The 13,836-nt window shown below is 43.8% G+C and overlaps 1 protein-coding gene across 1 annotated transcript; it reads left to right on the top strand.

The window, feature by feature from the left end:
* Positions 1-221: 221 nt before the first annotated feature.
* Positions 222-8,046, top strand: lcorl (ligand dependent nuclear receptor corepressor-like; the record flags this gene model as incomplete). Its single annotated transcript, XM_079219244.1, has 7 exons — positions 222-315; positions 1,259-1,324; positions 2,287-2,378; positions 2,544-2,670; positions 4,820-5,044; positions 5,179-5,257; positions 6,999-8,046. 7 exons carry the CDS (start codon positions 222-224, stop codon positions 8,044-8,046), a joined length of 1,731 nt encoding a protein of 576 aa, XP_079075370.1.
* Between the last annotated feature and the right edge of the window lie 5,790 nt (positions 8,047-13,836).

Below are 13,836 nucleotides of genomic sequence, written 5' to 3'. Positions count from 1 at the left end.
TTCAAACAGCAAAAGAAAGTGGGGGGTCTGCTGTATCCGCGAGACCAAATTTAGGGCAAAAAGAAACCAACTGCCCCGTGGTATCTAAAGCTATTGCTCCCTCTAGCGGCGGCCGTGAGCATGACAGCTGGAAACCCGCAGCCGCTTCCTGTCGCTCTGACGGAGAGAGAGAGAGCGATAGAGAGAGAGAGAGGGAGAGGGAGAGAGAAGGACGCAGCAGAATGGCGACCGTGCAGTGCTGCAAATGCACGGCCGAAAGGAAAGGGTTTCGGCGGGAACTCGATTCTTGGCGACACAAATTGATACACTGCGTCGGTAGGGTCTATTTGCAGTTTCATATTGTGTGTGCAAGAAAAACAACAACAACGAGCTTCAAAGTGACTTCGCCCGGTAGCCGAGGGATCGCAACCCCCCGTCTGTTAGGTAGCTACTGGCTAGCTAACGCCTAGCTAGCAGCTCCATAGGTGGCCAACGTTAAACTGGCAGGCTAATATTCACCAGCTGGCTAGCCCTGCGAGTTGGCTCTTTTTCTTTGTCCCTCTCAGCTAGCTCCCTGCCCGCTGATGCTAGCTCTGTCAGACAGTGTTACATGGCCGAGGTGATATATCCCTCATGCAGCATGAAGGCTTATCATATATTATTTAGTTAACCGGTCGTTACAACGTCAGATAAACGTGTTTATTGACATATATGTCGGCTATGCTAATGCCGAGCTAACATGCTATGCTAACGTTGCTGTTATTTTTTGGGGGAGGGGATTGTTTCTACGTTAGGGCTTCTCGTGTCAGTGCAATATGAGACAAGCGGACGTCTCGGTGGTCAACGGTAACGGGTTTCCTTGAGCCGTTTGCCATTTTGAACGCTGTTTTTTTCTTGTTGTATGTTACAGAAGCCGGTAACCTTAGGCTAGCTCACCCGAAGCTAGCTGGGTTTATTCTGCTTTGTGAGGTTTAAGCACAGTGACGTTACACTTTGAGTGCTCTGAACCAAAGGTGACATGGATGTCTTGATGTTGCCACTGTTCACGAATCCAATGAATCGTTTGTTTAGTTTATTAAATGATTCCACGGGCTCTTTATTAAACATTACATATGTTGGTGACAGCTGTCTGTGGCAGGTGATCAATCTGTGTTGCCCTCAAACTGGTCTAGTTTGGCACACCATATACATATGCGCGCGCGCGCGTGCGTGTGTGTACACACAGGTAACTTGTTCATGTCAGTACTGAAGGGTGCTTTCTGTTTATTTTGTCTTGCAGGGTTTGAAAGCATTCTGGAGGGAATCTATGGCTCACTGCTGCTGAGGGACCTCAATTTATTTGATGGTGGGTTTTTGTGTGTGCATTAAAAAAAAGAAGTCTTCATCTCTTTGTGTAATCATAGTTGTATTTTATATTTACTTCCAACAACAAAAAGACTTCTCAACCCTGTCAGTAGTACTCTGCATTTTTTCCATTTTCAGTTGCACATTTAGTTCCATAGTGAGTATTTGTGGCTGTAGGACAGTGTAGTTGGGTTGAGTCACTGTTAACATACATTTAGTATTACATACATTTATATAATGTCACCATGGCTGTATTTTAAAGTCAAACTTGCATCTACAGAATGGTGATATAATCTTGTATACAGTCATTAATTTATCTGTAGAATTATGTTTAGATACCCCCACAATCGAACCCCTGCCCAACTTTATTAGATTATTTCACAGACATTTTTACATTGATGATGCTCTCCACTCACACTCGTCGTACATGGCACAGTGGCCCCTAATTCCTCCCACTTAAAGATAAAAAATTAAACAATAAGGCTTTTTATTAGCAAGGGCATATGCCTGGATAGCATGAATATAGATGCTGGATTTAGAGGGATAAAACTGACCCTAGAAGGCGCATGTCCGTTTACTGGTGGGTACAGACCAAAATGTTGCACGTTGTGCGGCGATGCCATCATTTAATCCCACAGTAGTAGTTGTCGTAATAATACCTCTTATAGATATGATGAAATCAGATTTTTGTCCGCTCAGTCAAATAGTGTACCCTTACTTCATGTACAGATAATGTGAATTAATTGTAATTTATATAAAATGTGTCACTGCTAAATTGATTGTCATCAAAGCTCAATTTTATATATTGATATGTATATACATCGTAATACATTTTCTAGAAGTCCAATTGAGAAACCATTCATAGATCAAATATTGTAGTGATGCCATCCTGCGCTTTGATTTGCAAAAATGCTGTTTGATCCTTTCTGTATCCATATTTATTAATGTTGTTGTGTTTTTAAGACTGTGAACCCGAAGAGGTGGACGACTGGTCCTCGGAAACAAGTTGCTCTCAATGTTCATTCTGCAACCTTCCCCTGGACAAACTCAGCAGTGTAAGGATTGTTCAAGTCAAGATAATCCACAAACAGTGTTTGTATTTTGCCTTTAGACGAGCCTATTTAAGTTACCCGTGGCGGTTGACAGTTGTTTGATATAAAATATAGAGTGCATTAGGATATATGTCAGTGATGTAAATGTTCCTCTTTTTTCCGTTGTAGGATCATCTACCTGCAGCCACGTCGCCCCTCTCCTCCCCCTCTGATTACTCTCCCTGTCAGGGTCCAACCATCTCTGAGAGCAGCCAATCAGCGCACAGGATCCTCCAAGCTGTGTTTCACAAAAAAGGTGAGTTAGGCGTCTGTCTGCCCTGTGACGCATTGAACAAATTGTCAAATCCCATTATCGCAATACAGATAGTTTCTGTTTTTTGAGATGAGATATCCTTTTCTGACCTTGATGCTGCCACACTAATTCCATGGAGGAGAATTACGTTGCATTCATTTAAACATTACGCATCTTTTTTTTTTTTTATCGAACAGTGTCTTTGTTCCTCTGGATAATCCAGAACTTTGTCAACACTTTATCAAGGAACTAGTTCTTGCAAGTAACTATTCTAGCACAAGAGTTCCCGAAGTAAATGTGGCCAGGGGTCCTGGAAGTAATGCCAAGCATTCACCAGAAAATATACCGTAATTTGATCACATGGATGAAATTCTCTTTCATGGTTCATGTCATTGATATATAGAGGGATTTAATAATACTAGTGCAGTGCTGTTCGGGGCCCCGAGCAGAACTGCTTACAGTGTTGTCATGAACCGTTGACTCCAGGAAAGTGAAGAAGAACAGTTGTATTGTTCGTGTGTATCCAGCAGCAAAAGGGAGCTGCTGCTAAAGCCTTCTGCGGACAACATGCTCGACTCAATCCACCGAGCACCAGAGTGCCTGGTAGCTTGTTTATTCAAAACTCGCAATACTTGCCATCAGTAGTTAATAACAATATTAATGATTACATATTAAATGCGGCTCATTAACTGCAGTTCACTCTGGATGTAGTCTGCTAACGCTACATTAATGCTGGATAACGGTTCAAGCAATCTTTTCTTTATTTCCCTGGAGTCAGCAAGCAGCTAGCCGATGGGATCAGAGCCACTCTGACCTCGCAACTCAAACTATGTACTTTTTTTGCCACACCAACTTATAACTTTACCGTTGGCAAAATACCTGCGCTCATTAAATCCATGTTGTACTTTATAACCGCGGTGGTTTTGTCAAAGCGAGCAGCTAATACGCCCGTTTGGAAATGAATACCTCGGCTAAGAGTATTTACTGATGCTGCAGGCGGTGCTACTTGCACAACTTGAGTGTGTTTTTCTCCCGTGAGTGAATTTCCCCCGCTGTAAGACCCAACACTAACTTATAACAATAATAACGTTATGGCCAGCAAAATACCTCCGCTAATTAAATCCATGCGCCACTTTATAACTGCGAGGGTTTTGTTAAAGCAAGCAACTAAAAATGCATATTTGGAATTTATCGCCGCCAAGTGTATCTCAACAATGACCCTGAGTAAGTAACCCCGACCTGCCTGTGTCATTCAGGGCTGGATTTATTGATTTTGAGGACCGCAGGCAAACACTGTCTTGCTTTACGTTTTACCCTATCTCTAACTGGGAATGTTGGCATTGGGAGTGGGAGAACAAGTACTCAAAAATGCTTCTTAAGTCAAACTGTCACTGTTTAAACATACAGAAACAAGTCCTGCATTCAAGTGTTTACTTAAAGTGAAAGAAACGCCATATCACAAGGCACAATGAACTTCAATGTACTTAACCTCTGTTCAAGGTGGAGCTTTCAATTCTAATATGCTGCTGGATTGTGAAATTCATATTTGAATTGTTGTATTTTGTTAGTCCATTCTGCAACATAACTAGTAACCCTTTCTGTTAAGCAACTTTAGTACTACAGGTTTCTCATGTCTTGCCCGTCAGCCAGCTGATGAATAAAGTGAAGGACTTTAACCTTGAAGTTAGCAACAACTCCGGTTCTCTTAAGATGGACCAGCTGTTAGCACCGTTAAATAGTTAATTGTTAACATTCCTACTGCAATTGCGCTCTATCGATATCAGCAAGTACCCAAACGTTACTACTTGTACTTGGTCAGAAAACAATATCGGTGGATTCCTACATATTGCCCACCGCTAACGGGGTGTACAACAAAAGGTATATATAAAGGTTTGAAAGATGGATGTTTCCCAACTCTTGATACTTGACCACCTAATTTATTGCCCTGTAATTTATGACATTTTGCAGACGTGTGTTGCTTTTGCTGTTAAAGTGTCGGGCCCCGGAGATCTTTTTGTCACAACAGATTCATGAAAGCAAGCAAGCAAAAAAATACCTCAAAACGTCCTCTTTTTTTCTTGTCCTATAAGAATAACAAATCAGTCTTGTTCATCCAGTCTTTTTCTTACTTCTCTTGCACCTTCTTCATTAGATGTGTCCCTGGGCTGTGATACCAACATCCCTCTGGTTGCTCAGGAGCTAATGAAGAAGATGATACATCAGTTTGCCTTGGAGTACGCATCCAAGTGCCTAATCCACACCAGTACAAATGGTGTTACAACAAGGACCTCATCACCTTTGCCACAACCATCAGACGCACCTCTGGACCTCACAGTTAGCCGAACTGGGGAGGAGAAAGAGAGTGAAAGTGACCCGGGTAAGGAAAGCATCATACCTATTGTGAATTTAAAGCCAATGAAGAAATGTTTTCAGCTTCTAAAGGGTTTAGATCTTGACATTGCTGTTGTAACTCAAACCCTAACCAGTTAAAATTCATTCTTCTTGTAACAGATGGCGTGCTCGACCTCTCCAACAGGAACTCTGCATGCTCAGCAACTTCATCAACACCATCTAATCACAAAGCCTCAGGGTAAGAGTTTTTTTATATTATAGTATTTCCTCTGGATATGAATTTGAGTGGTATTCGACCATGTGGCAAAATGCACAAGGGAAGCCCCGTCATTACTATTAGTTAAAACGGAGGATCTAGGCATTTATTTTTTCCCAAACTCAGCATAACTAAGTCTACATCCACACTAAAACAAAAACGATCTCCGTACACAGAGGCGTTTCAGTACCAAATAATCACCGTCACCAACTTGGCTGAAAATACATATCGCATGACCATTCACGTACACTGGCCGTGTAGTGGCTGTGTAAACAGGAAGCAGATTGTCTATTTAGAAAAATAGCTTATAGGCGTATTGTACTTCCTCTAATATAAGGTCTTGTTTGATACTTAAGATCCTCTACATTTACCTCCCACGCACTCAAACGGACAAGTTTATAATATTATGAGTCTAGAAATTGAGTCGACACACGTTTCACTTATTTCCCCTCGGTTTTGTTGTCGTCTGTGCTCGCGCTCGTACCTCTGCCTGGTGGCTGGAAGTCCCCGTCATACTGGAGAGCATTTATGCTTTTGTTTACATATTCGTTGTGCAGAACAAAATAAGCATAGATAACAAAAAATAACATCCTCCGACTTATGTCCATCTCCCTCCTCAAAACTGAAAACGTAGGGCCGATAACGCCACTGGACGTGCTGCTAGGAATAGCTTGCGCGCGTAGGCAGTAGTAGTAGTAGTAGTAGTAGTAGTAGTAGTATTACACAATGTAGAATTTAACTGCATAACAGCTGCTAGCATAGATGTCAGCAACGCCCAACCACTGGTAGTCACGTGGTAATCAAGGCTGATGTCGTTTTTCTTCTGAGAAAAGGCCACGTGATCGAATCCGAAGGACCAAGCAAGGCAGCGAATGTGGGTGTCTGCGTCATCGTTTTCCGTTTCTGCCCGTCCAGATTAAAACGTAATCGCAGTGTTTTCAAACTAAAATGGCTGCGGTGGCGTTTTCAATAGTCTCCAGAGCCGCAAGTGTGTGGACGCTAGGCTAAAATGTAGCGTGAGTTGTGCGTTTTTAAAACGAAAACGTATTTGTGTGGATTTACCCGAAAACGTTACTTTACATGTGAGGAACTTCCCATTTTTAACTTAATCCAGTACAATTGTCTACTGCATTTTCTTTAGGGTGTTTGGCATGACTAGGATTGAAGGGTTAGCATCAACACTGTGTTGTGTTTGTGTCCTTTGTTTGGCAGTGCATTGGATCAGTTCCTCTCTAGTCTTTATGAAGAGCTAGCTTGTGTTTTGTGTTTTGGTCCTAAGGGGTTGACTCTTTTATCTCTTGAGCGGTAACGTCACAGCAATGGCACCATGTTATAACATTTGCCAACAGCTCAGGATTGTGAGGAGAACATTGCATTACCTCATAACGATTTCACCTCCTTTTTTTTACTGATGAGTTTGATAATTCAACCTTCAAGCATGTAGGACTCTCACTGAAGGATATCACAAAACTACAAGGGTTGCGTGTGTGAGCGCCAAAGTAACCCCAGCCATTCAGACTGTCCCACCTGGACGTGAAGAGGCTTTGACCCACACAAAGAATATGTGTGAGAACAGACAAACATAACAGTCGCAGTGATGTTACCAACACAAGGCATAAAGGAGTGGACCCCTCGCTCTGCACCCCCCCTGTTCCTTATGCCAAAATCAAACTCCCTCCATCACCTCCATCCTGACCCTGCTGTTTGGTCCTCCCATCCCTAGGAGGCAGCGCAGGCAGTACATTGAGAGGAGCTTGGAGCTGTCTGAGGGGTTGCTGTCCAAGGCCTTGAAGGATATTCGTTCAGGTAGGCTGCAGGAGCAGCGGGCCGCATTGCTTTATGGGATACCCCTTCACACCCTGAAGCAAGGTCTGGACGGCTGGGCTGAAGGAAAGCTGGGGATACTACATCAACTCGCACCAGGAAGCAGAGATTTCAGGGATGAAGTGACATCATACAATGTGATGTCGTCAATGTTGGGCGGCGAAGCCCGTCTTGTTCTGCAGAAGGTGGCGGCGTGGGCGGAGCGGGCAGAAATTGGAGGATCTGCGGAGGAAAACGGAGACTTGAGTTTCCCTTCGTCCTCCCTTACCTTCTACCAGCCGAGCGGTCTGCAGAAAACCCTCCTCCAGTCGTTTCCCCAGCTCAGGGACGCTCTCCAGCCCGCAAGCCCCACTCCCAGTCTGGAGCCGCCCACGTCCCTGCGTATTCCTCGCTTCTCGTCCAACCATAGCAGATCCATCCCAGCTGAGAATGGCAGCGCGGATGAAAACCTAACTCAACGTACCTCATCAATGGAAGGTTTCGCCAGTTCATCAACAGCTACCGCGAGACCTTCGTCTCTCTTCAAACTCAGATCTCCTCTCTTGCCACACGGCTGTCCGGGCAGTGCCAACCAGTCACCTCATCGCCTGGGACCACGCGGGTCCTCGCTGGATGACTCAGAAGACGGGGGCGTCCGGGATAAAGACAAGCAGCCGCGAAAGAAACGCGGGAGATACCGCCAGTACGACCACGACCTGCTGGAGGAGGCCATCACCATGGTCATGGGAGGTCGCATGAGCGTGTCCAAGGCTCAGGGGGTTTACGGGGTGCCCCATAGCACACTGGAATACAAAGTCAAAGAGCGTACTGGAACACTGAAGAACCCGCCCAAGAAGAAATCTGCCATTTTTTGCTCGTCCAATTCCAACTTGTCGGGTTCTGGTGTCATAACCGGTTCCCCTAACTCAGGGACTCTTGCCTCAGCTGCTGACGCAAAGATGTTCTAGACCTCAAAACGCCTCTAGAACTCCTCAACACTTGTTGAGGAGTTCATCACCTTTGACAAGATACATGTTTTCTGGAGACACTTGTTAAACACAACACATGCCTTTACAAAAATATATATGGATATTGATATTCAGGTCTTTTAACTTGTCTGTAATGTGATAGTCATACTTTCAGCTGTGTTTCTCTGGCTCCGTGCTGGGCGTTGATCAGAGCAGCGGCGAGGTGCAGCGTTTGTCAGGAAGCAACGGTGCTCATTGCATCTTTTGTTCACGGGGATGCCGAAGTCGACAAACTCCTCGCCGCTTCAGTTTTTAGCATTAAAGCTAAAATATATTAAAAGGATATGGCTTGCTTTATATTATCTGCCTACAGTTATCAACAAATCCCTCTGAAAGACCCAAACTAAAGCTGAATTGTTATCCTACGAATCTGTGTAGCCAAAGCCTGACATCTTTCAATTCTCAGTGGCGATGTGCTTTTAGAGGGAAAAGTAGCCGATGTGCACATTGTTGGCACAAAATGCGATAAAGAAGTGTTACTTTTGTCTTAAACTTTTATCGGTATGACTGAAACGTTACTACGTTTATCCGCTACTTTTTCAATTGAGCTTATTCCCCATTGATTGTATGTTTACAGTCATTTTTTGATGACAATGGAGTTGTCCAAAGGCACAGAGGGGTATGCTGTGTCAGTCTGTGGCTACAAAGACCGTACTATTAAGAATAAATCAGTTGTTGGTTTTGGTCTTGTTAGGGAATTTTAACCGGATAAGATAACACCAGCATATCCTTAAAGACCTTCAGGAAGTTCTTAACTTTTCATGTCCTCTATGATTTAGTTTTTCTTCGAGGGGAAAAACTGACATTGATTGTTGCCCACCAGACTGCCCAGGGTCAAGCGTGCGAAACACAATTGTGGACCCCGTAGAGCTAAGAAACCAAGTGTGACTCATGTTTGCTAGCTGTTAGATTATTAGGTTATTCAGGTTTCAATTCTTAAAGCTCCCTCTTAATGGAGCGTTGATGATTGTCATTTGCAGCTTTCTATCTCTCTCTGGGTACTTTACCTAGGCCACTGAAGTGACTTAGAGCCATTATAACAGATTACAAACTCGTTGCTATCGTTAGACACCTACAAACAGGGAGATTGTACAGTATAAATCCGCTGTGGTGACTACATCCTCGTTCTGAGTTTTTCCGTTGAAGAGATTAGCTTGAGAAAGCCATTTTTGTGTCCGCATAGTCCTCTCTATTTGTGCTATGCTAGTCTGAACATTGTATCGAATGTAGTTGGAATGCAACTGTGCAGCATGTTTTTTCTAATGTGCACTGATAAGCTTGGGAAAATGTATGTTATTGTGTACGTGTACCGTTTGTAAAAAGATGTTCTTTTATTATCTCAGATATGTACTGATTCTGCTACGGTAGCTGTATTACTGTAAACCTCATACATGACTGCTGCTTAAAACTTTACTTTACCGGGGCGTTTCCCCGGCACCAAGAGGCGTCGCTCCGACCAGCTTGTTTCAACTAGCCGGGATTTCAAAGGCGACACGCACTGTGGCGCCGCAGGTTTAACGCTGTTGTGGGCGTTGTTTGTGTAGGCTGCTGGACGTTACCGTAGTTCCTGGTGGGGACAGTGACTTGATTCAGCGCGAGGCCCACGGGCCTTTTTGTATGCGTCTGGAGAAAAGCTGAATGTTGCATCTACACTCGTGTCTGCCACTGAGATGGGCCACGAACAGTGCTACCACCAAAGCAGCAGTTCAGGGTTACCCACACAGAGCTGCTTTGATTTGTTTTACTGTGACGTCCGCCTGCCTGTGTGTGTGTGTGTCTGTCTCGCTCTCTCTCTCTCTCTTTCTCTCTCTCTCTCTCTAACCTCATTGCCACATATATACCTCTGAACTTTATCTGCCTATAGCCGCCTGTCAGGTTTCACATCAAGGCCTCTTGTGTCATGATACTGAATCTGCTGGGCTTTAAGCTTAGGAATGCCTGTGAGCCGTTTGTCTCAAGGACAACCACACAGGTGTAAATGTATTGCCATGAACGACACTTCAATTTCCGCCAAGTAAATTATTATACAGTCAGTCAGCCGTTTTGTTCTGGAAGAATTCTTTGTAGATTTGTTTTTCGGTTGAAATTCTGCCATGTTCTTAGCTTGCACCAGGAAGCAGAACTTCTTGGTGACGGCATTTGTCATTGTCGGTTATCTTTGTGTGTTATTTGTCATTTTTAAGGCTAATTGTAACTGTGTTTTTTGGTCAGGTTGTTTTGGCATTGCAACCTTGTAAGTACTGATGTCTCCGCTCCTGAATGTCCGCTCTTAACAGGACACAGTGCCTGTGTCTGGGGCTTACAGCATAGTGCAGCATGATGTGTCTACTCTGGGAATTATCTGCTATTTATATCAAAGAGCCAGTTTGTGAACAGGCCTAAACACCTCTTGAGAATTAGAAAAAGTATTTCACTGTATAAGTTTCACTGCAGTGTATTCTGGGAACACACCGGGGCTTGTTTTCAAACTTCAAGCTTCAGGCATTTTTGTTTCTCTTGGACTGAACTGCTGGCAAATCTTTGAAACGACTGAACAGAAATCTGCTATTTATGCATCAATCAATTATTGCACTATGATTTTTAAGAAGCATTTTTGTTGTAGAAACCTTTTGTGTTGTTGCTGACTACTTATTTATTGATTGTGCTTCAGAACTGTGATTTTACTAGTTTGTTGTAGCTATTGATTTGTAATGCGGCACTTTGATGAAATGTGATGTGAGTATTGCTGCATGAACGCTTTTAAATGTTAGCACATATCATTTATTTAGTCCTAAAACGACACCCTTGACTATTGTGGTTGTTTAGTGCTTATGTTAAGATTAAATTATTTAAGTGATTAAAAAAGAAGAAAAAACTAAAAACATTTGGTAACACTACAGAATGTAACACTCTTACACTGCTAAGTTAATTATAATAAAATCAATTGCTTGTTTTTCTAGTGAAACTAATAACTCACAGGACCTGATGTAACTGTTCGTTGATAAGAGTTTTTCTTGTTTTTTTTTTGCTGTTTTGTCGGTGAAAGTGCTGTTGAAGTTAACATTTTGGTTTAAGCGTTTTACAATCGTTCCTTCTGCTTCCAGCAGAATGTTATCGTTCGCCTTCAGCAACCCATCAATAAAACAGTTCTTTAATCAGTTGCCAGCTGTCATAATTTTACTAACATAATGATTTGTTCCTTGCAGATTATTAACAGTTCACTTGGACAGTGTATTCTTTTTAATGGCTGCTTCTTTCAAGGAACTTAACTATTTATTTTAGCTTTTTCATGCTGGCTTGACAAACCTGACAAAGGCAAGCCCGGCTAGAAAAATGGTAATCAGCTTGTTCTGTCCACTCCAAAACGTGTGTGTGTGTGTGTGTGTGTGTGTGTGTGTGTGTGTGTGTGTGTGTGTGTGTGTGTGTGTGTGTGTGTGTGTGTGTGTGTGTGTGTGTGTGTGTTTGTGGCACAAGGCAATCGCAATGTGTGGGTTTCAAAATGTTTACCTCTAGTTAGTATTTTGTCAATTGTGGATGTCATTCTAATGATGTTAGAATACAACTGTAGTAACTACTGTAGTTGGCAACAGACAACTAGAAATCACATTATATAGCAATAATAAAAACTTGGAATAGTAATTGATAGATGGGTACTAACATAGTTCACCATAAGTGTGCATGGAGAAATAGTGTGACTAGCTATCTGCTGGAGTGACTAAGGTTGTGCCGCTAAAGTCAGAAATGGTTTGCCTCATTAAACAGGCCAGAGGATTACAGAATATTCACTCACGGATGAAGTGCAAATCATGTACCTACCAGACGACGATGGAAATAAGACGACATTAAGCTTATTAGTGTTGCTCAAAACATAATCCGACCGGGCAGTTAGTCTGGTTGATTATGTATTTGTTGTTTGTCATTTTTAAACTGGGTTTTTTTTTTGCCTCTAGCTCCCTGCCGCCATCCTGTGTGGAAGAACTGAGTGATCATGGACAGCGAGGGACTACGGGTCATCAGAGCTCTGCATTGGGTGCTGTTCTCGGCTCGCTCTGCTCAGCACACCGTTCCTTACTCTACCAGATGCTGAAGCTGGTGCGCCAGGAAAAATTGCTGTTGCTCCTTAATCACAGACCTGTAGGTCAAACTGAATCTCACCGCTGTCACTGTGGCGTAAACCCACAGGACATTGTTAGCCCTAACACAGTCCCATTTAGTGAATGTAAAGCCCATAACAGCAGCCCGTACTTCCCTTTAATTGATCGTGATAATCAAGGCCATGGCGGCACAATGCGTCATCCAGGAGACTCCAAGTCCAACGGTAGCATCGATCACTACCCTTTAACAGACTGTAAAAGTGACGCTCCTCTGTGCTCGAGCTACTGCTGTGTGCAGAGGTGCAGGATGGAAACCTACACTGTTATGTGCCCCGAGAGGCTGCACTGCATTTCCTGCCAAAGGCTTGCTGTAGGCCGCATCGACAACATGGTGTGTTCGTTTGCATCCTCTCCTTCGTTATCCAAATCCCCATCGCTGTGCACTCCCACCTCTAGTTGTTTCCCTTCCTCATCGATCTGCTGTAACCAACACAACCCCCACTGTGGCCCTTGTCATTCAAACAAAGCCTGTCTGACGCAGTTCAGGAACACAATAGAAAGAGGGGTTGGAGATGGGGATCCCCCTTGTCCTGTCCTAAAGAGAGAACAGAGCCCCTCTCCTCCTCCTCTGTCCCCTATCCCCTCAGACGTCGATAAGAAAACTGATGAAAAGCCACCCTCCCTCCTTCACCACAGACAAGAGGAGGAAGCTGACCTAATGGTTAAAGATGGTCTCGGGATTGCAAGCCACCAGGAAGCAGATGTGGACACAGCTGCAGAAGGGGAGCGATATAGAAACCCAAGAAGTAGTCCGGCTGAGCAGAACCCAGGTGGAACTTCACTGCAAGACGTCGTGAATCGCTTCAGTGAGAAACTGGAGACAATCGGACCCATAGAGAAGGATCCACCTCTGCTTGCAACAGCTGTTAACGTCTCTGGAAAGGAGAAGCAGCAGTGTCCCTCAACCAGTCAGAACCGGCAGTGTCAGGCTGACGCTCATTTGACTGAGATCATCACCACCGTGCTTCATACAGGCAGTGCTAGTGACTACAATCTCAGTGAGCTGTTTAATCGCCACGATAGCAAAGAGCCCAAGTCACCCAACACCCGCTCCCGACGTCGCCAAGAAGTCCTTGCTGCTATAGCAACACCTGCTGACGACGCTTCAACCAGAAGGCAAACCTTACAAATTAAACGAGAGCTTGCCATGTTTGACCAGTGCTACGGTAGGAGAAAGTTACCACTAGCAAAGAGGGCGAGATTGAAATATGGAAATGTTACTTTAACTAAATCAGCCACTTCATCAGATTCAAACCTGGTTAAAGAGGAGTCTCAAAGCGAAATGGAGGTAGGTCTAGAACCTGTAGAGAACCATAGAGTTAGGGAGGGACCACTGGACATTCTCACTGCAGAAAGTGAAAGGGATGAAGTAAAAGAGGAGATACAGCAAGGTATAGTAACAGAAGAAGTGCAGCTCATTAAAGCAGAGGAGAAAGAGAGGGAAATATCTGGTGAGGAAAAATATCTTGCCCTCTCAGACACTCAAATACCGGCCCATGAGCTGCAGACAAAGTATGGCGAGCAAGACTCAAAGGGTGACAATACACGAACACAGGTGATGACAGTGAGTGCAACCTCAGCAAAACGGTGTAGCAAG

Source organism: Taurulus bubalis, assembly GCF_910589615.1.
Source record: "Taurulus bubalis genome assembly, chromosome: 6".
Lineage (NCBI taxonomy): Eukaryota > Metazoa > Chordata > Actinopteri > Perciformes > Cottidae > Taurulus > Taurulus bubalis.
This window is presented reverse-complemented; position numbering and strand designations above follow the sequence as displayed.